General features: G+C 46.4%; 1 protein-coding gene, 1 long non-coding RNA gene and 1 other non-coding gene across 7 annotated transcripts; 2 read left to right on the top strand and 1 right to left on the bottom strand.

Annotated features, from left to right (window-relative positions):
- Nucleotides 1-243: 243 nt before the first annotated feature.
- TRNAQ-UUG (transfer RNA glutamine (anticodon UUG)) lies at nt 244-315 on the top strand. The gene has a single exon. It is a non-coding gene; the product is annotated as a tRNA-Gln (tRNA).
- An 11,569-nt stretch (nt 316-11,884) lies between these two features.
- Nucleotides 11,885-18,625, top strand: LOC138916149 (uncharacterized). Its single transcript, XR_011422952.1, has 2 exons — nt 11,885-12,118; nt 17,909-18,625. It is a non-coding gene; the product is annotated as an uncharacterized lncRNA (long non-coding RNA).
- Nucleotides 18,536-21,697, bottom strand: GNGT2 (G protein subunit gamma transducin 2). 5 transcript variants are annotated; one of them, XM_023652691.2, is made up of 5 exons: nt 21,496-21,634; nt 20,506-20,595; nt 19,938-20,024; nt 19,709-19,814; nt 18,536-19,268 (listed from the first exon to the last, which is right to left on the bottom strand). In XM_023652691.2, exons 4-5 carry the CDS (start codon nt 19,790-19,792, stop codon nt 19,143-19,145), a joined length of 210 nt encoding a protein of 69 aa, XP_023508459.1. In that variant the 5' UTR covers nt 19,793-19,814; nt 19,938-20,024; nt 20,506-20,595; nt 21,496-21,634; the 3' UTR covers nt 18,536-19,142. The 5 variants fall into 5 exon arrangements, with proteins under 5 accessions (XP_023508459.1, XP_070081819.1, NP_001420504.1 ...); XM_070225718.1 differs by having other exon boundaries at nt 20,506-20,615; nt 21,496-21,631; NM_001433575.1 differs by lacking the exon at nt 19,938-20,024 and having other exon boundaries at nt 21,496-21,697.
- Between the last annotated feature and the right edge of the window lie 240 nt (nt 21,698-21,937).

Here is a 21,937-nt window from a genome sequence, read left to right on the forward strand (position 1 = left end):
TGGGTTAGGACCCCGGGGAACAGCAGAGAAAGCGGCGGCAAAAGATGACTCCCTGGGACCAGGAACGTCTGGGACGCGGGGGACACGGAGGCCCTCGCTTCTCCTCTTCCGCCCGCTGGTGAGGTCTCGGGCCCAGAGCCCAGGGCCTACGCCGGGCGAACCGGGCATCGGCCGCCACTTTCCAAAGGCAGCCGGCGGGCTATGCGGCTTGAGAAGGCTCCCGGCCGCCTAAAGCAGCCAGCAGGTCCCATGGTGTAATGGTTAGCACTCTGGACTTTGAATCCAGCGATCCGAGTTCAAATCTCGGTGGGACCTCACCAAGCCTTTTGATTCCACAATTTACGTTTTGGAGACCGCTGGCGGCAGCAGCCACCGCGGGCTGTGCCTGTGCCCCTGTGACCTACGGGACCGTGGTTTAGGGTCCCTCCCCCTCTCTCGAGAAAGCTTTCATTTCGGGGCCGGCCTACCGGTGGCAGGGCGCATGCGCGAGAATCGGGGCGGAAAAGTAAAAATGTTGGTGAGTGATGGAACTCGACTTTACTCTGGAGGGGACAGCCGAAGACGCCCGAGGCATCCGGAGGAGCCTGCTTGGGGCGGGAACAACCGCGTCTTCGGGTCTAGCAGACCCGCCCCCGCGAAAGCTGCCGGGAATCCTTCTTCCTGTAGGCTAATGTGCAGGGAGCGAAACGCTTCTGCTCCGTGAGCCAGGAACGACACGGCCCGACCGCGCCCGGGGGCATGAGGAGGAGTAACAGGTCGGGGAGGAACGGGTGTGTTTGGGGGTCAGTCTGCCTGTGAGTCGGTCAGATATGAAGTGTGTCTGTCTTGGTTGTGCGGTACTCAGGCAGTAGACAGTGAGGTTGTCCGTGTCTTTCAGTGAGAAAAAAAAATCCCTTAGTCAAGGTATCCATTCTTCAGTCCGTCTCAGCCGGCCAGGGTATCTCTGCCGGCGGGTTCTCACCGCATCCACGGGGTGTTTCTCCCGAGCGGAGGATGGGAATCTCTGTGGGGTTCACCAAGAGAGTTGAGCATGTCTCTATTGACGAATCTGTGCAGGATCGGTGTTTTAGGTGCTGACCAGGCGCAGGCGATTTGCAGGAAACGATGTCTCTCTGGGAGAGCGGGAAGAGACGCGCATGGAGTGTCGTCTTCTTCGGATTGGTATTTGGGTTTTGAGAGCTGTCTGCTCCTCTGGGATACGTGACGTGACGAGGGAGCCCACTGACGCATTTGGGATCTCCCTATAGGGTGATTGGCACTGTGGTTATACGTTCCCTCCCCTTGGGAGGGTGCCATGGAAACAGAGAGGATCCTGCTCTCCCTACCTCTCCCCTGAGCGCTTCTCCTCCCCACCCCACCCCACCCCACACACTCCTTAAACGTTTGAGTGGATTTGTGTGTATGAGCAATCACAGCCTCAAAAATACCCAGGCATGAGAGGGGGGAGGACTTGCTCTACCGTATATTAAAGCTTACAGTATTGTCATCGATAAACTGTAGGAATTAAGATAGTGTGTTACTGGTGCAAGGACAGACAAACATACCAGTGGAACAGAATAGAGAGCCCTGATACAGCCCCAATTGTAAGTGGACGAATGATTTATGACAAAGAGCAATGGGAAAAGGACCTACTTTTCAATAAGTGATTCCGAGATAATTAGGTGCCCAGATGGAAAAATACGAAATCAGATTCCTCCCAACTTACACTACACACAGCAATACATTCCTTGTGAATTGCAGACCTTAATGTGAAAAGAAAAGCAGTAAAGCTTTGGGAAGACAACATAGGAGAATATTTTCATGATCTCAGGGTAGGGAAGGTCTTCTTAAACAAAACACAAAAGGTTCCAAAAGCTTGACATATGTCACCATATTAATATGGTATTCCATGTTCTTCTTATCGAAAGACCCCAGTAAGAAAGTGAAAAGTTAAGCCACAGAATAAGAAAAGACATTTGTAATGCATAACTGACAAAGAATTTGTATCGAGATTATATAAAGAACTTCTAAAATTCAATAAGAATAAAGACAAACAACATAGTAGAAAAATAGGAAAAGACTTAAACTGGCACTTCACAAAAAAAGAAAATCCAAAATAACTGATATACAGATGAAAAGATGCAAAGCATCATTAGTCATCAGGAAAATGCAAATTAAAAGCTCAGTAAGGTACCACTAAACACTCACCAGAATGACAATGCTGGATGTTATCAAGAATATGGAGGGCCAGCCTGGTGCCCTAGTGGTTAAGTTCAGTGCACTCTGCTTCAGCAGCCCAGGTTCGGTTCCCAGGTGTGGACCTACACAACTTGTAGGTGGCCATGCTGTGGTGGCAACCCACATACAAAATGGAGGAAGACTGGTACAGATGTAAGCTCAGGGAGAACCCTCCTCAAGCAAAGAAAAAAGAGGAAGATTGGCAACAGATGTTAGCTCAGGGCAACTCTTCCTAAAAAAAAAAAAAAAAAAAAAGGAATATAAAACAATGTGAACTCTCACAGGAGTGTAAATTGGTGGAAAACAGTTAGACATTAACTACTAACATTGAAGATACTCATATCCTATGATCTAGCAATTTCACTTTTGTATATATATACCCACAGAAATGTGGGCATATGTGCACTTAGAGACATGTATAAGAGTGTTTTTTGGCAAAATAATAGCCCCAAATCAGAAGCAACTCAAATGTCCAACAGTAGAATGGATAAATAATTTGGGGTAAGGCCATAAAATAGAATATTATGCAGCAACAAAACAAATGCACAACTACATGCACAAAATGGATGAGTCTTAAAAAAAAAGTATTGAGCAAAAGAAGGCAGACACAAAAGAATAAATAACACACGATTCTATTTACATAGAGTTCCTAAACAGGCAGAACTAACTACAGTACCATATAGTATTTAGAGCTGCAAACTTAGGTGGCAAATCTATCATACTAAACAAGGAAATAATTCATGTGTAAGTGAGGACACTGAATACCTTTGGTGGAGAGAGAAGGCCATGATTGGAAGGGCCCACAGCAGTCTCCTGGGGATACTGGTAATAGTCTATGTCATGTCCTGGGTGGAGGTTACAGAGATTGTTCACTTTGTAAAAATTTGTTAAAATGTACATTATGATACCTACGACCAAGAATATTCTACCAGGCAAGATTATCATTCAGAATGGAAGCAGAGATAGTTTCCCAGACAAGCAAAAATTAAAGGAGTTTATCACCAAGAAACCAGTTTTACAAGAAATGCTAAAGGGACTTATTTATGTGGGAAAGAGAAGACCACAAATAGGAATAAGAAAATTATCAAAAAAGAAAAAAGGCAATAAAATCACTAGTGAAGGCAAAAATATAGTAAAGGTAGCAGATCAACCAACTCTGAAGATAATACGAAGGTCAAAAGACAAAAGTATTAAAATTACCTATTTCCATGATAGGAGGGTAACAGATACACACACACACACAAAGAGATTAGATATGATATCAAAAACATAGAATGTGGAAAAAAAAAACATAGAATGTGGGAGGAGGTGAGTAAAGGAGTAGAGCTTTTAGGCAGAGGTCAAACTAAAGAGACCATCAACTTAATATAGGTTGCTATAAATGTAGTTTATTATATATGAACCTCATGGTAATCACAAACCAGAAACCTATAATAAATACACAAAAAAATTAAGAGAAAGGAACTCAAACATAATACTAAAGGAAGCCATCAAACCACTAGGGAAGAGAGCAAGAGAAGAAGAAAGGAACAGAGAAGACTACTAAAACACCAGGAAAAAAGTAACAAAATGGCAATAAGTACATACTTATCAATAGCTACTTTAAATCTCAATGAACTAAATGCTCAAATCAATAGGCAGAATGTAACTGATTGGATAAAAAAATCAAGACCCATATATATGCTGCATACAAGAGACACCCTTCAGTCCTAAAGACACTCACAAACTGAAAGTGAAGGGATGGAATAAGATACTCCAGGGGCTGGCCCCGTGGCTGAGTGGTTAAGTTTGTGCACTCTGCTACAGGCAGCCCAGTGTTTCGTTGGTTTGGATCCTGGGCGCGGAGATGGCACTGCTCATCCAGCCACACTGAGGCAGCGTCCCACATGCCACAACTAGAAGGACCCACAATGAAGAATATACAACTATGTATCAGGGGGCTTTAGGGAGAAAAAGGAAAAAGTAAAAAAAAAACCTTTAAAAAACAAAGATATTCCATGCAAATGGCAATAAAAAGAAAGCTGGGGGAACAATACTTATATCAGACAAAATAGACTTTAAAACAAAAACTCTAACAAGAGATAAAGAAGGGCACTACATAATGATAAAGGGAACAATCCAACAAGAGGATACAACACTTGTAAATATCTATGCACCCAACGTAGGAGCACCTAAATATATAAAGCAATTATTAACAGACATAAAAGGAGAAATAGATAGTAACACAATAATAGTAGGGGACTTTAACACTCCACTTTCACCAATAGATAGATCATCCAAACAGAAGATCAGTAAGGAAACATTGGTCTTAAATAGCATATTACACCAGATGGACTTAGTAGATATATACAGCACATTCCACCCAAACACCATAGAATACACATTCTTTTTCAAATGCACATGGAAGATTCTTCAGGATTGATCACATATTGGGCCACAAAACAAGTCTCAATAAATTTAAGAAGATTGAACTAATACCAGGCATCTTTTCTGACCACAAAGGTATGAAATTATAAATCAACTACAGGAAGAAAATCAGAAAAGCCATGAATACGTGGAGATTAAACAAAATGCTATTGAACAATGATTGGGTCAATGAAGAAATCAAAGGAGAAATAAAAAAATAACTGGAGACAAATAAAAATGAAAATACAATGTGCCAAAACTTATGGGATAGAGCAACAGTGGTTCTAAGAGGGAAGTTTATAGCAATACAGGCCTACCTCAACAAACAAGAAAAATATCAAATAAACAAACTAACAGTGCACCTAAAGGAACTAGAAAAGAAAAATAAATAGAGCCAAAATCAGTAGAAGGACAGAAATAATAAAAATCAGAGTAGAAATAAATGAAACAGAGATTTAAAAACAATAGAAAAAATCAATGAAACCAAGAGCTGGTTCTTTCAAAAGATAGACAAAATTGACAAACCTTAAGCTAGACTCACCAAGAAAAACAGAGAAGGCTCAAATGAATAAAATCAGAAATGAAAGAGGAAAAATTACAACAGACACCTCAGAAATACAAGATTATAAGAGAATACTACAAAAAGCTATATGCCAACAAACTGGATAACCTAGAAGAAATGGATAAATTCTTAAAATCATACTACCTTCCAAAATTGAATCAAGAAGAAATAGAGAATTTGAATAGACCGATCCCCATCAAGGAGATCGAAACAGGAATCAAAAACCCCCCAAAAAATAAAAGTCCAGGACCAGACAGCTTCCCTGGTGAATTCTACCAAACATTCAAAGAAGACTTAATACCTGTTTTTCTCAAACTTTTCCAAAAAACTGAAGAGGAGGAGAAGCTTCCTAACCCATTCTATGAAGCCAACATTACCTTGCTACCAAAACCAGACAAGGACAACACAGAAAAAGAAAATTACAGGCCAATATCACTGATGAACTTCGATGCAAAAGTCCTCAACAAAATGCTAGTAAATTAAATACAATACATTAAGAAGATCATACAATATGATCAAGTGGGATTTATTCCAGGAATGCAGGGATGGTTCACCACCCGCAAATCAGTCAACGTGATACACCACATTAACAAATTGAAGAATAAAAACCAGATGATCATCTCAATAGATGCACAGAAAGCATTTGACAAGATACAGCATCCATTTATGATAAAACTCTGAAAAAATGGGTATAGAAGGAAAATACCTCAACATAATAAATGCCATATGTGACAAACCCACAGCTAATATCATTCTCAATGGAGAAAAACTGAAAGCTATCCCTCTAAGAACAGGAACTAGACAAGGATGCCCACTTTTACCACTCTTATTTAACATAGTATTGGAAGTCCTAGCCAGAGCAATCAGGCAAGAAAAAGAAATAAAAGGATCCAAATTGAAAAGGAAGAAGTGAAACTGGCACTTTTTGCAGAGACATGATTTTATATATAGAAAACCCTAAAGAATCCACCAAAAAACTTTTAGAAATAATAAATGAATACTGTAAAGTTGCAGGATACAAAATCAACATACAAAAATCAGTTGCATTTCTATATACTAACAATGAAGTAGCAGAAAGAGAAATTAAGAATACAATCCCAGGGGCCGGCCCAGTGGCACAGCAGTTAAGTGCACATGTTCTGCTTTGGTGGCCTGGGGTTCACTGGTTAGGATCCCGGGTGCGGACATGGCACTGCTTGGCACACCATGCTGTGGCAGGTGTCCCACATATAAAGTAGAGGAAGATGGGCATGGATGTTAGCTCAGGGCCAGTCTTCCTCAGCAAAAAGAGGAGGATTGGCAGCAGTTAGCTCAGGGCTAATCTTCCTAAAAAAAAAAAATAAATAAAAAGAATACAATCTCATTTACAATTGCAACAAAAAGAATAAAATACCTAGGAATAAACTTAACCAAAGAGGTGAAAGATCTGTACACTGAAAACTATAAAACATTGTTGGAAGAAATTGAAGAACACACAAAGAAATGGAAAGATATTCTGTACTCTTGAATTGGAAGAATTAACATAGTTAAATGTCTATACTTCCTAAAGCAATTTACAGATTCAATGCAATCCCTATCAAAGTTCCAACAACATTTTCACAGAAACAGAACAAAGAATCCTAAAATTTATATGGAACAACAAAAGACCCTGAATAGCCAAAGGAACCATGATAAAAAGAACAAAGCTGGGGGTATCATGCTCCCTGATTTCAAAATATACTGCAAAGCTATAGTAACCAAAACAGCATGGTACTGGCACAAAAATGGACACACAGATCAATGGAACAGAATCGAGAGCCCAGAAATAAACCCACACATCTATGGACAGCTAATAGTCGACAAGGGAGCCAAGAATATTCAATGGAGAAAGGAAAGTCTCTTCAACAAATGCTGTCGGGAAAACTGGACAGCCACATGCAAAAGAATGAAAATAGACCATTTTATCTCACACCATGCACAAAAATTAACTCAAAATGGATTAAAGATCTGAATGTAAGACCTGAAACCATGAAACTTCTAGAGGAAAACGCAGGCAGTATGCTCTTTGACTTGGTCTTAGCAGCATATCTTCAAGTACCATGTCTGACAGGGCAAGGGAAACAATAGAAAAAATAAACAAATGGGACTACATCAAACTAAAAAGCTTCTGCACAGCAAAGGAAACCATCAACAAAATGAAAAGACAACCTAACAATTGGGAGAAGATATTTGCAAACCACATATCCAATAAGGGGTTAATATCCAAGATACATAAAGAACTCATATATCTCAGCAACAAAAAAAACCAACAACCCAATTATGGGACTGGCCCCATGGCCAAGTGGTTAAGTTCACACACTCTGCTTCAGCGGCCCAGGGTTTTGCCAGTTTGAATCCTGGATGTGGACATGGCACTGCTCATCAAGCCAGGCTGAGGCAGCGTCCCACATACCACAACTAGAAGGACCCACAACTAAAAAAGTACACAACAATGTACTGGGGGGCTTTGGGAGAAAAAGGAAAAAAAAACCAATTAAAAAATGGGCAAAAGATCTGAACAGGGGCCAGCCCATGGCCAAGTGGTTAAGTTTGCACGCTCTGCTTCGGCAGCCCAGGGTTTTGCCAGTTCGAATCCTGGGCGCAGACATGGCATCACTCATCAGGTCATGTGGAGGCAGCGTCCCACATGCCACAACTAGAAGGACCCACAACTAAATAAAATATACAACTATATACTGGGGCGATTTGGGAGAAAAAGCAGAAAAAAAAAAAAAGATTGGCAATGTTGTTAGCTCAGGTGCCAATCTAAAAAAAAAAAGATCTGAACAGACATTTCTCCAAAGAAGATATACAGATGGCCAACAGGCACATGAAAGGATGTTCAACATCGTTAACTATCAGGGAAATGCAAATCAAAACCACAATGAGCTATCACCTCACTCCAGTCAGAATGGCTATAATTAACTAGACAGGAAACAGCAAGTGTTGGGGAGGATGTGGAGAGAAGGGAACTCTCACAGGCTGCTGGTGGGAGTGCAAACTAGTGCAGCCACTATGGGAAACAGTATGGAGATTCCTCAAAAAATTAAGAATAGATCTACCATACAATCCAGCTATTCCACTGCTGGGTATTTATCCAAAGAACATGAAAACACGAATGCGTAAAGATACTTGCACCCCTATGTTCATTACAGCATTATTCACAGTAGCCAAGACTTGGAAACAACGTAAGTGCCCAAGAAGGGATGAGTGGATAAAGAAGATGTGGTATATATACACAATGAAATACTATTTAGCCATAAGAAATGATGAAATCCGGCCATTTGTGACAACGTGGATGCGCCTTGAGAGTATTATGTTAAGCGAAATAAGTCAGAGGGAGAAAGTCAAATACTATATGATCTCACTCATAAGGAGAAGATAAAAATAACAACAATCACATAGAGATGGAGATTGGATTGGTGGTTACCAGAGGGGAAGCGGAGGGAGGAGGGCAAAAGGGGTGATTAGGCACATGTGTGTGGTGATGGATGGTAATTGGTCTTTGAGTGGTGAAGAGGATGTAATCTACACAGGAATCAAAATATAATGAGGTACGCCTGAAATTTACAAACCAATGTTACTGCAATTTTAAAAAACCATATTATGACGTATTTACTATTCTGAATGTATATTTTCTCAACTGAAAAAGTGAGGAATTTGAGATCAAAAGTTTGTCCAGGGGCCACCCGGTGGTGCAGTGGTTGGGTTTATGCTACAGTTCCACAGCACAGGGTTCTCAGGTTCGAATTCTGGGTGCAGACACGCACACTGCTCCTCAAGCCACGCTCAGCAGCAATCTTTCTCAAGCAAAAAGAGGAAGATTGGCAACAGATGTTAGCTCAGGGCCAATTTTCTTCACCAAAAAAAAAAAAGTTTGTCCAAAGAGAGGGAGTCAGGATGAAGATCCTTTACTCTGAGTCAGCCGAACCACATTTGGAGGATCAGATTCAATTCTAGGCATCACACAAAGACATCCAAAAATTTCATTCTGCTACTAACTGGCTGGATGCATAAGCATTTAAATGTTCTGAAATTGTAATAATGTGAGATGATGGATGTGTTAACTAAACTTACTGTAACCATTTCAAAATATATACTGTATATCAAATCACTATGTTGTACACCTTAAACTTATACAATGTTATAGTCAATTGTATCTCAATAAAGCTGGAAAAATTAAAAATATTCTGAGCCTTATCTGTAAAAGGACAACAATGATGTCTTTTGCATGGCAGTGTTGTGAGAATTAGTAATATAACAAGCAAAAAGTCCTTTTCTTTGCATCTGATCCACGACAGGCTCAATAATGGTAACTGCTAGACAGACAATCAGAATAGCGAAGATTACGGAAGCTCAGATTCTTGAGGAAAGAACACAAGTTTATTTATTTATTTTTTTGGAGGACGATTAGCCCTGAGCTAACTGCTGCCAATCTTCCTCTTTTTGCTGAGCAAGACTGGCCCTGAGCTAACATCCATGCCCATCTTCCTCTACTTTATATGTGGGACGCCTACCACAGCATGGTGTGCCAAGTGGTGCCCAGTGTGCACCCGGGATCCGAACCGGCTAACCCCAGGCCACCGAAGCGGAACGTGTGCACTTAACCCCTGTGCCACTGGGCCAGCCCCAGAACATGTTTACATGGGGAGGAACACAAAACTCACAGGGTTGCAACAGAGGCAGAGAATGAGAACTTGTGGCTGGAAGTTAGAGGGGAAAATAGGAAGAACTTTCTATTTGAGTTGTCCGTCAACAGAACAGGCTTGAGAAATTCTGAGCTTCTGATGCGTGGAGGTCTCCTGGGGGAGGGGGGAGTTAAAGGTCTTTGTCACTTGGGACTGTAGGAAGATTTCCACACTGAGGTGGAGATTGGGCTCTGTAATAGAAAAGTTGCCTTGCCTTCTGCTCTGAGGTTTGATTCTGCTGTGAATCCTCGAGCTCACTCAGGACCTATACTCACCAGGACCTTTCTCACCATTTCTTCAACGGCTTTCATCGTTTTTTGTTTGTGTTTGTTCGTTTGCACCAAGACTCTCAGTAAGATGTCTGTTTTACATCACAAACCAGTACACATATATGCAAAACTGAAACAAACGTTTAAGAAACAGTATTCACCTTTACTGCTGAAAAATAAATGAAAAGCAATAGGATATACTGGAGTATATGAAGAAGCCATTTGGTTTAAAACTAATTTGGCTTGACCTTGTTTTTCCAAAAGGGCCTGATGTGGCCCGTTGAGCAGGCATTGTACCTGTGCTTTAAACGTTTACTATGTCCCACAGACAAAAATGATGCCCTTAAAGATAGGGATGTAACTCTCCCTTCCCCGCACCTCCGCCCATCGGCATTTCCTTAATAAGCATCTCTTCCTGGGAACTAAGGATTAATTACCGACCTGCTGTGCTCACCTTGTGACCATTGACCTGCTGACCACCAACCTGCTGTGCCAGCTAAGCATCTTGTGACAATTGTGAAAAGGGACATTCCTATCATATGCGATGTACACTCTTTGTTCCAAGATGGTACTTAACTACTCTGTACACCCCACTTCTTTGGCGCCCTTCTTTCCTTGGAGAAGGAAGGCCCAGGGCTATAGTCCTCAAACCTACTTCTTAATAAACTCACCCCAATTTTGATTTATAGATTGATTATGGATTATTTGCATTGACACCACATGTAAAAGTACACTCTGATATTCTGTATTTTTTAAAAGTTGGTCTCAGGGGCCAGCCCAGTGGCACAGTGGTTAAGTTCACACGTTCCGCTTTAGCTGCCCGGCATTCGACTGTTCGGATCCTGGGTACAAATCTACACACTGTTTACCAAGCCATGCTGTGGCAGGTGTCCCACATATAAAGTAAAGGAAGATGGGCATGGATGTTAGCTCAGGGCCAGTCTTCCCCAGCAAAAAAGAGGAGGATTGGCAGCAGATGTTAGCTCAGGGCTAATATTCCTCAAAAAAAAAAATAAATAAAGTAAAAGTTGGTCACAATCTATTAAATTGATTCCATAACTCACGAATGGTTCTCACCCACAGTTAGTAAAACACTTATGAGCTCACTACCATCCCCCCGTGCTTCCTCTCCTAGCTCCAGCTTCTCTGAGACCCCCTCCACATTTCCTTCTCTTTCCATCCCCAGTAGCTCAGGGGAGAACGTCTCTCTCCTCCTCACCAACAGTCTGAGGAGCCCTTTCCAATAGTTTTATTCCCATGAAGGGCCCCCAGAGGAGGGCATTTTCCAGAAGCTAGCACCTGCTGTATGTTGTCCCTAACCAGAGTCACCAGCAGAGGGCAGAGCGCCAAGACCACCAGGGAAGCCAGGTCTGTGCCTAGCCTGGTCTCTCCCTTGCGCTAGATTCCCAGGGTTGTCCGTTCATTATCTTCCTTGCTGATTCATTTGTACACGAGGCAACGTACGTGCAACACTTATCACAATGCCTGGCATGTAGGAAGCCTGTAAATTAGAGAACACACACCATCATTTAACACCCATTTGTTGAGCACTTACTGGGTTCTAGGTGCTAGAGATACAAAAATAAAACACTTGACCTCTCCCTCAAGGAGCTTGAAATCATTTTTTTTTTTTTTTTAAAAGATTTGCGCCTGAGCTAACAACTGTGGCTAATCTTTTTTTTTTCTCCCTGCTTTTTTATCTCCCCAAATCCCCCCTGGTACAGTTGCAGGTCCTTCTAGTTGTGGCAAATGGGACGCTGCCTCAACGTGGCCTGACGAGCGGTGCTATCTCCGCGCCCAGGATCCGAACCCTGGGCCGCTGCCCCGGAGCGCGCGAACTTAACCACTCAGCCACGGGGCCGGCCCCAGGAAGCTTGAAATCTTGACTGATCAATCAAAGACTGAAATAGAATGTAAAATGAAAAGTACTGGGCTCAGGCATATACTCGGACACAAAGGTAAGTGAAATCCACCTGGGGAACGTGGAAAAAAAAGAAATTAAGACCCAAGCACAGAACAACACGTACATGCTACTATTTGTGTAAAAAAGGGAGGTTTGTGTGTATTGTTGGCTTGTATATGCCTAAAACACCTCTGAAAGGTGCCATGAGAACCAGGTGACATTGGTTTCTCCAGAGAGGAAATTAGGGGGAGAAAAGGAGAGAGGACTGTTCCCCCGCTCCCTTCACACCACTTGAGTTCTGATCCACCTCATTCTGAATGGCTTGTTCCTTCAGTCACCAAGGAGAGAGTCGGGGAAAGCTTACGAGATGCTTAAACCTGGTTGTGACTGTAGGATAGCAGGGGTAGCATGATAAGATGTCTCAAGCATGGCAGGAACCCAGGGAGGAGTTAAGAGAAGCTGACTGGAGCCCTGGGGGCAGGGGTGTGAGCAGTGGGAGAGCTGAGGTCCCCTGAGGTCAGCAGGGCCCCTTACGGTGTAGGAAGGGCCTTGGTGCTAAACCCAGAAGTCATGACTTGGTCTTCCAGGGGGCAGAGAGTCAAGAAGAGTTTTAAGCAAGGGAGCCACAGAGAAGACACTAGCAGTGAGGGGCGGCTGGATGGGGCCAGGTAGATGGGAAGTTCTGTGGGAGGCTGTTGAATCCCGGAGTGAGAGGTGGTGAGTCCCTAACTAAGCGCATGGCAGAGGGAGCAGAGGGACAAACAGATGAGGGCGTGAGAGATGGAGAAGGCAGAATCTGTAGGAATTCGCATCTGATTAGACGCGATGGGGGAAGTGGGCGGGGGAGAGGCAGCTTCCCGCTCTTCTTTGCTTGCCTCTCTCCTCTCCTGGCCTCCCTGGTTTCTGTTTCCTCCGCTCTGATGCTGCAGACGATGAGTCACCCACGTCACTCATTTCCGTGGTCTGGTAGAGAATGGGAAAGTCAGAGGAACCAAGCGGACTTGGGAAACTACCCCGAGTTGCCCCTCTCCCCCAGCCTCTAACCCTCAGAAATGGTGGAGGAGGACAGGGGCCAGGATGCTGTGGGTGCTAGTTTGAACCGCACGTGAAACCCTGCTCCTGGATGAGCATCCTGCCTCCCTCACCAGGCCCGGGCCTCTGTCTCCCTCCTCAGGACCGGACACATGTAGGCCCAGGGCAAAATGAGAATGAGAGCCCTTGTTGAAAAGTTAAGAATTTCAAGACAGCGATAGCAGAGTGTTAAACTAAGCACAGGGCCCTTCTAAGCAGGAGGCTGTGTGTGACAGCACGGGTCCAACACACCCGTGAAGCTGGTCTTGTCCCCAGGCCTCAAGCTCAGGTAGGGAATTGGTGGGGGGTGGCAGAGGGCTCTAACTTTCCTAGAGGCCCAGAGGTCACGGTTGGGTAATTGTCCTCTGCCTAAGGCACCAAGATGCCAAGCAGACAAGACTCCATCCCCATTCCACTCCCTCCAGGCTGCAGGCGTGAGATCCAGAAGGCACAGGGGTCCGGGCACTGGGCTGCCTGATCCACTAGGAGGGTTTCGAGCTGCTGCCAGCCCCAGGAGCTGAGGCCCGATCAACCGGTCAGCCGTTGCCCTCCTGGGAATCCCATCCTGGGAGTGTCTGGTGAATGTGGAGTGTGGAAGGAAGGTGATACAGAATTGAAACTTGAAAATGACTCAGCTTGATGTTAGCTGACCGTGAAATCAGGAGTTGAGAGCACTGCCCCTCTCTTCCTGCCTTGCCCTCGTTTTACTGCTCAGCACCGTCAGAATTTCAATTATCCAGTCTTTGCTTGGCATCTTCACACTTCTGACCCTCCCTTCTCAGTTCTTTTCACGGCTCTTTTCTTCTACCCCAGCCAGAGATGCTGATGTTCTCCAAGTTCAATTTTTTTTTTTTAGTAATACATTTTTTCTTCTTTTTTTTTCTTTCTGCTTTTTTCTCCCCGAATCCCCCCAGTATATAGTTGTATATTTTAGTTGTGGGTCCTTGTAGCTGTGGCATATGGGATGCTGCCTCAGCGTGGCCTGATGAGCGGTGCCATGTCCCCGCCCAGGATCCGAACCGGTGAAACCCTGGGCCACCGAAGCAGAGCACACAAACTTAACCACTCAGCCATGGGGCCAGCCCCTCAAATTCTTTTTTTATTTTTTAAAAATTTTTCCTTCTTCTCCCCAAATCCCCCCAATACATAGCTGTATATTTTAGTTGTGGGTCCTTCTAGTTGTGGCATATGGGACACCACCTCAGCATGGCCCGATGAGAGGTGTTAGGTCCGCACCCAGGGTCTGAAAGGGCAAAACCCTGGGCTGCTGAAGCAGAGTGCGTGAACTTAACCACTCGGCCACAGGGCTGGCCCTCCAAGTTCAATTTTTGGCCTCCTCTCGTCTTGATCCTTGCAGCTGTCTTAAGCAGTCTCACCTGCTTTTGTAGTACCAGCTACCACCAAGCAGTGATTCTCCGCAGGGCACAAGGGGACAGAGGGGGAGCCTGGGGGAATTATCTAGAATCTGCTACTGGGGAGGGCTTTCCAGCTGGTGACACCACCGTTCACTCAGTCATCCGAGATAGAAACGTGAGGTCGTCCTTGATCGTTTCCTTGCCTTTCTGCCAACCTTCGATCAATCTCTAAGCCCTGAAAATTTTACTTCCTAATTATCCCTCGAATTCGTCACCTCCTCTCCCTTCTTCCTCCACTTCCCCAGTTCAGTCCCTAATCTCCCTGAGTGCCTGGAGCCCCGTGATTCCCCTCTCTCTGCGAACAGCCCTTCTCAGCATGGCCCCGAAAGTCAGGGGGAAAGGAAGTCCTTCCTCTCTGACTCCTGGGAAGCAATTAAGGTTCTGGTCAGATGATCGAGGTCTTAGAGTACAATTGAGGGACTGACGACAAGAAGGTCTGGGGAGGGCTCTGTGGCTGGTCTCCTTAGGATGAGCCAGAGACTGAAAATATTCAAGTGTCACGAGCAGGTTTACCAGAAGGCCAGCCCCTGCAGAAGAGGTTCTTTAGAACCCCGTAGATGGGATGACCACTGGGCTGACTAGGGCTCATGAAACAAGGCAGGAATAGAGGTTATGCATGTGGGAGAGCATGGGCTGCCCTTCATCCGGCCCAGCGCAGCTCCACCACTGCCCAATGAGCCAGCAACAGTGCCGACCCTGAGCCCCTCATACAGCACCTGACCTCAAGGCAGCCAGCCAGTTCTCTGGTGGCAGGTCAACGGAGGGGACAGAGAGTTGTCCTCACTGGAATAGGCACTTATTTAGGAAGTGGATTTCTGTTCCTTGCCTGCCATGACTCTGCCAACGCTCCCATCTATGCGCTTATGGGATGTCTTCCAGCTGGCCGTGGTATCCCAGACCATGCTATCTCCAACCAAGAAGCAAAAAGAAGAAAGACACAAAGTGTAAGGCAGACCCTCGAACAGAAGGACAACATTGGTGGAAAAGCCAGGGAAATCTAAACAGAGTCTGGAGTTTAATTAATAGTATTGTGCAGACGTTAATTTCTCAGTTTTAGTAAAAGTACCATGTTTATGTAAGATGTTAACATTAGGGGAAGCTGGGTGAAGTGCATGTGGGAACTTTCTGTACTATCTTGGCAACTCTTCCGTAAATCTAAAATTATTTCAAAATGAAACTACTGAATTAAAAAAAAGAAGTAAGACAAGAGGCTAATGTCCATAAGATTTGCTGTCATCATGTGTCCATCATGTGGAAGCTGGTGGCTTTAGAGAATGAAGGACTGGCCCGCTTTGGTGCCAGCTGGGAGACACCACGTTGCAAAGATGAGGTGCTGTCCGAAGGCTGCTGGGTGTGCCCTGAACCGAACCAGTAACGACAGACAGTGCTATGCTTTCATGGCTAAACAATTCAAAGATCTATGAGATAGACGCGGGGATGGATGGCTCCGCTTACATCAGTCACTCACTCTCAGAACGATCATTCTCATCCTCTGACCTTGCTGAGGTGAAGATTCGGGCCGCAAGGAGGGAATGCTGCCACCGGGCGCAGAATAATAATTCCTTTGAAGTGGAAGCTGAGATCACCCTCAGCCATTTGAGGCTCCTTCTGGCACTAGGAAAACAGACAGGAAAGGGGGGGAGGGTGTTGGGCCAATGACTGATCTTGAGGCTCAGGGGTCCTAGGATTGTCACCACACCTCGGGGTGGCCAGGAAGAGTATGGGTGGAGCTGAGAGAACACCTGGGGCATCATGGCCTGAGTAAAGGGGTACAGAAGAAACTACTGCTCTACTCAGAGTCCCACTAAGGGTTCAAAATCCTTAGGAATAAAGGTCGGAGTCAACCCTCTGGACCAAGAACTCCAACCATGAGATTCTGCCTGAAGGTAGGAGAACAGCTCTCGGTAGGTGGAGGAAAGAAGCCATAGCCACATGGCCTATAGCCATATGACTGTGACCCCATCTGTTTTTCCTTTTTTACGGCTGGAGCCACATGGAATATTCACCCTTCCCCATTTAAAAAAATAAGAATTGTTGTATTTGAGGTTGGCCCGGTGGCGCAGCGGTTAAGTTCGCACGTTTTGCTTCGGTGGACCAGGGTTTGCTGGTTTGGATCCCGGGTGTGGACATGGCACCGCTTGGCAAAAGCCATGCTGTGGTAGGCATCCCACATATAAAGTAGAGGAAGATGGGCATGGATGTTAGCTCAGGGCCAGTCTTCCTCAGCAAAAACAGGAGGATTGGCAGTAGTTAGCTCAGGGCCAAACTTCCTCAAAAAAAAAAAAAAGGAATTGTTATATTTAAATATTTTCTCTTTCTCATTCCTCTTCTTTGCCTTCCTTTGAGTGGAGTATATTGAGAGTGTCTGAATTTTTTCTAGGTTGCAGAATAGCAAAGTGGGGTCAGGATGGAATTGGGAAAGGAGTGGACACTCCCCAGGAGATCCTGGATTCTGACCAGTGGCCCAAGACCTCACCAGTGGGAGCAGGACGTGCTCACAGCACAGCTGTGGCGCACTGGAGAGGGGTGCTCAGCGAGTCTGCTCCTCTATGTCAGGTCACTGTATTACGTGAGCTTTGTTGTTAGAGCCTTGCTTTCAGTCCTTTCTAGCAATGCCCCAAACCAGAAACTTGGACGTCATCCGTGACACTTCCTGTCCCTCACCCATCACTCGATGAGATGTCAAGATCTGAAAACCTTATTCCCCAGGTCTCACCAGCCCACCTCTCCCTCTAGAGACTTATAGCCACTGCCCTAATTCACCTCTCCCCTGAGCTAACGATCGCCTCCTTAATTGTCTCTCTGCCTTTATTCTTTCCCCGTTCCAATCTTACCAAAAGCCAATTTCTTTCTAAGTACAAACATTACCGACTCACTCCCAGACGATGAGGTTGTTTAGTACAGCAAACAAGACCCCTCTGGTCACCTCCACCTCCACCTTTCCAGAGTATCCTAGGGACCGAGGCCTGTCTCTTGCCATTCCAACAACTCCAGCCTGACTGGTGTTTGCATTGAAACTCTGGTTCTTTCCTTTTCTCATATCTATGCCTCTGTTTAGACTGTGCCTTCAATCAGATTTGCCATCCATCCACCCATTTACAACTTAACCCTTTAGGACTCAGTTCAGGACATCACCTCCTTCTAGAGACCTTTCCTGTCCGCTCTTCCAGGAGGCTATGCACTCATTCAGCTGGATTTGGTAGCCCTTCCACAGGTCCCCATCATACCCCACACAGACCTCTCTGAGGTTGCACTGAACACATTGTATCACAAGTGTCTGTCTGTGGCTCCTTTAGATAGTAATCACCTTGCTATCAAGGCCCAGGAATCAGTTCCCTTCTTCTTCTTTTTTTTTTCAGGAAGATAAGTCCTGAGCTAACATCTGCTGCAAATCCTCCTCTTTTTGCTGAAGAAGACTGGCCCTGAGCTAACATCCGTGCCCATCTTCCTCTACTTTATATGTGGGACGCCTACCACAGCATGGCATGCCAAGCGGTGCCATGTCCTCACCCGGGATCCGAACCGGGGAACCCCGGGCCGCCAAAACAGAACGTGCGAACTTAACCACTGCACCACCAGGCCGGCCCCTCACTTCCCATCTTCGTTGTACTCCCGGCTCCGACCAGGATCCAGCCTCTCTTCTGCTAATCAAAGCCTGTCCCTCGGCTACTTAAATACATTCACAGGCTGAAGCTTACTGCCCTGAGGGTGAAAAGGAAAGTTCTTAACTGAGCTCACAGAAGGTCCTTTAAGACTTGACCCTATCTCCCTCTCCAGCCCCATGTCTTACCACGCCCCGTTCTGCCCCTGCCCCCACTGGTCTGCAGCCGTTCCCACTGACCTTGGGCATGGCCCTCAATGTCTGTCTGCTGTGTGCTCCTATACCACCCCTGACTTTCCTTTCCCCATAGCAGCACTCACTGATCTAATCGTAAACTCTTTGTTCCATGTCTTCTCTGCTAAATTCCATGAAAACAGGAGCCACGTTAGTCTTGCTCACTCTTTAATCTTTAGTGCCCAGCACATAATAGACCCTCAATAATAGTAAATAAATCATGACATCATGTCTTTACAAACTCTTTTTGTCATCAGGCCATCAGGGGTGATCTAAATGACTAGAAGGAGGACCACAGGGTGGGACATGAGACGGGAGCAAGGATTCCCCAACTCCGGCTCCCAACCCAAAGTACTCTGATGGCAATGCTTGTTCCTAGGAAGAGAGTGGAGGGGAAGGATGGGCGGGGTTGTAAGGAGGGGTGAATGTTGCCTAAGGACTGCCCTCTGGGGTCTCAGAATATTGCAGGCACCTCAGATCCCGCGACAGCAGGGGCCAACTGCTAAGCTGGGGAAGCTCAGAGTGTTTCCAAGTGTGGTCAGCACGGACCCAGCAGGCGGAGGAGACAATGGGAGAAAAGAGTTGAAAGCGGGATTGGGGAACGGATTCACAATGAACGCAGTCAGGTATCTTTACTCATTCTGTGACTAAGAGAGGGTGAAAATTCCTGGGTTCGCTGGGTGTCCCGGGACAGTTGGTGCCGGGTGAGGACTGGGGCTGAGGAGGGACAGACGTTGAGGTGAGGGCCACCGGCACCATCAGCTGATCACACAAGAGCCCTTCTCCTTGAAGGGATTCTTGTCCTCAGGGACGCCTTTGAGAAGTGGGTCATTTCCTGCTTCAGCCTCCACATATTCCTTGATTTCCTTTCCTGTCTTGGAAATCTGCGAGAAAGCAAAGTATGCTTCTAGCTCTTGTTTGTTGCTCAGGATCCATGCCTTGGTCAGTCCCAAGAAAACAGGCTTTGGGGCAGAGAGGAGAAAGATGAAAGGGACAGGCAAGTGGGAGAAGGATGTCAGTTCCTCGACCAGAACCACATGGCCCAACTCTTACCTCCAAGGGCCGCTTGGCCAGGCCCCTCCTGGAGACAGGGCTGGACACACGGAGCCCTCCAGCTCCCGGGTTCTCTCCCGTGCACCTCAGTGGGGTCAGACCCTGGCCTCTTCCCACATCCTACCCCATCCCAGAGACACCTCCTGCTCCTTCTACTGTCCTGGAGAGGTCCTACCACGCCATTGTCCATCTGTTCCTTCCTCGTGTCCTGGCTCCGTGAGGAACAGGAAGGGATAGAGAAGAGGGCCAGGGAAGGGGAGAGGAGGCTCACCGGAAGTCTAGTGTTCTTCACTTCCTTCTTCAGCTGCTCCACCTCCATCTTCAACAGCTCCTTCTCACTGAGGTCCTGGGCCATCCTGCCCTGGAGACACCTGGTCCTGGAAAGGATTCCATGGCTGGGATTGCAAATCCCCTGGGCTCCCCCAGTTCCCTCCTCTGCACCCTCCACACCTCAACTTCTACCCTCTTCCCCACCACGTCCCGCAGTTCAGGCCCCTCACCGTTCACCATATATTCACTGCACCCCCCGCTTCAGGAGTCTAGGCTGATGGGCGAGGCATAGTCTTTGCCCCTGGATAAGGATCTGTCTACAGAGGAAACGGGAGTCAGCCCATGCAGAAGGGAGAGAAAAGGAGTCTCTTTCAGTGAGGAAGACTTGGGAAGCAAAGTTATTGTTGCACATGATGGACAGGTAGAAGTTTTCAGGAAACTCCAGGACCTATCAGGGGAGAGTGTATCCTTGCGGTTAAGAGAAGGGCTCTGGAGCCTGCCAGCCTCCAGTTCTGACCCCGGCTCTGCTGCCTCCACACTGTGTGGCCTTGAGTCTTAGTTTCCCCATCTGCAAAATGGGTGTAATACTAGTGCTCACCTCATACGATTATTGTAAGTACTAAGAAAATGCATATAAAATATTTTAATACCCTGCCTGGCACATAATGAACACTTAATACATTTATCATCATCTTCATCATCATCATCGCTGCAGGGTTATCAGGAAGGCCTGCCGGTGCCTAACCTCAATAATCCCAAGACTAGATGCCAGCCCAGTGCAACCTCAGCCCCTCTCACCTGCCAAGAAAGAGCGTGCACTTCAAGTCACTTCTCTCCGACTCAGACAAGACGTTGTTTGAGCCTCCCAGCTCCTCATCAGCTGAAAGTCTTTGGATAAAGCAGATGGTCTGGAAGCGCAAATCTCTGAGGCCTAAGCTGATCATAGGCTCAAGGGTCTAAGCCCATCCACCAGCCGGAGGCTCCAAGCCCTCACTGCCCGCAGACCAGACACCCTGCCCCCTGCCTCAGCCCCTCTCTTGTAGGGACCCCCTGGCTTACAGCTTATTTCCCCACTTCTCACCCTCCAGCCCTACCTGCTCCCCTGCCTCTGCCTTCTCTCCCAAGCTGCCCCTCCCCTACATCTGAGCCTGCTCTGAGGCTGGTCTCCCCAATGAGGCAAGTCCTAGACCAGCTTCTAACTTCCCGCACCCAAGAAGCCTGTGTCCCCGTTGGAGCCCCACAATTTCACCTTACAAGGTTCTCCCAGCTCAGTCTTGATTCACGCATTCAATAAAATTGTTCTCACTTAGGATGCTGGGCCAGTCAGCACTTGGGGCCATGGCCACCCCCAATGCCCGTGTCCATGCTTCTTTGCCTCCATGCCTCCCTCTGACCCCTGGGCACGGGTCTTCCTCAGCAGCCCCTGAGCACAGGGCCCACATCCAGAGCTTTCTCTTGGTCTCCTCCCAGGACCACCCAAGGGCTGTGCTGTTCAACAGATACTGAGCTCCTTTTCAGGCTGATGCCTATCCAATGACAAGGGGACCCTCCTGAGGAGCAGATGTTAGGGGCCAATATGGTCAGCGAGGAATCTTTTTCTCCTGCCTCTAGGATAACTGACTGGGCAGCGGGAGGGGCAGAGAGGAGCTCAGAGTCCATCCCAACTCCTCCTGCTCCAGGATCCAAGTCCCACTTGCAGCTGCGAGCCCTAAGAACTTAATATCAGGGCAGGACCCCAGAGGTCACCAAGCCCAAGTCCCCTGTTAATGCAGGAAAGAGAGCACATACCTCCTGGGGCCAGCTCAGTGCTCTCTCCACCGCTGCTTCCTAACACCAGCCAATTAATCCGGAACTTGAACGTGGTGACTCTCAAAGCCAAGTCCTTCCTGTTGTCTAATCTGAGTCTCTCACGCTACACTTGGTCAATTTCATCTTGTCCTGCCTCCATCAGGCACAGAGCGTGTACACCAGATCTTCATGGCACGTAACCCTCCAGTGACTTGGTAACACTTCCCAGGGGATGTCTGGTTGTATCTTTCTGGTGTCCAACTTGAGTCCTCTTGCCGCTATGTCGACTGTTTCCCATTATTGCTGGGCCGACACCCTATAGCCCCCCAGCATGACTGGTCTCCATATCCTCTCCGCCCTCCACTGCCCTGTCCCTTGGTGACTCATCCCTGAGCTTCCCAAGGAAGCCCCCACCCTCTGCCTTTTCCTCCCCTTCATGAGT

The sequence above is a fragment of the Equus caballus genome, chromosome 11, assembly GCF_041296265.1.
Source record: "Equus caballus isolate H_3958 breed thoroughbred chromosome 11, TB-T2T, whole genome shotgun sequence".
NCBI lineage: Eukaryota > Metazoa > Chordata > Mammalia > Perissodactyla > Equidae > Equus > Equus caballus.

What these genes read in the sequence shown, in the direction of transcription:
- GNGT2 (NM_001433575.1), bottom strand. Translation starts at nt 19,792, where the DNA reads ATGGCCCAGGACCTCAGTGAGAAGGAGCTGTTGAAGATGGAGGTGGAG. An exon ending in TGAAGAACACTAGACTTCCG is followed by an intron (nt 19,269 to 19,708) that starts GTGAGCCTCCTC and finishes GCTTTCTCGCAG; the next exon opens with ATTTCCAAGACAGGAAAGGA.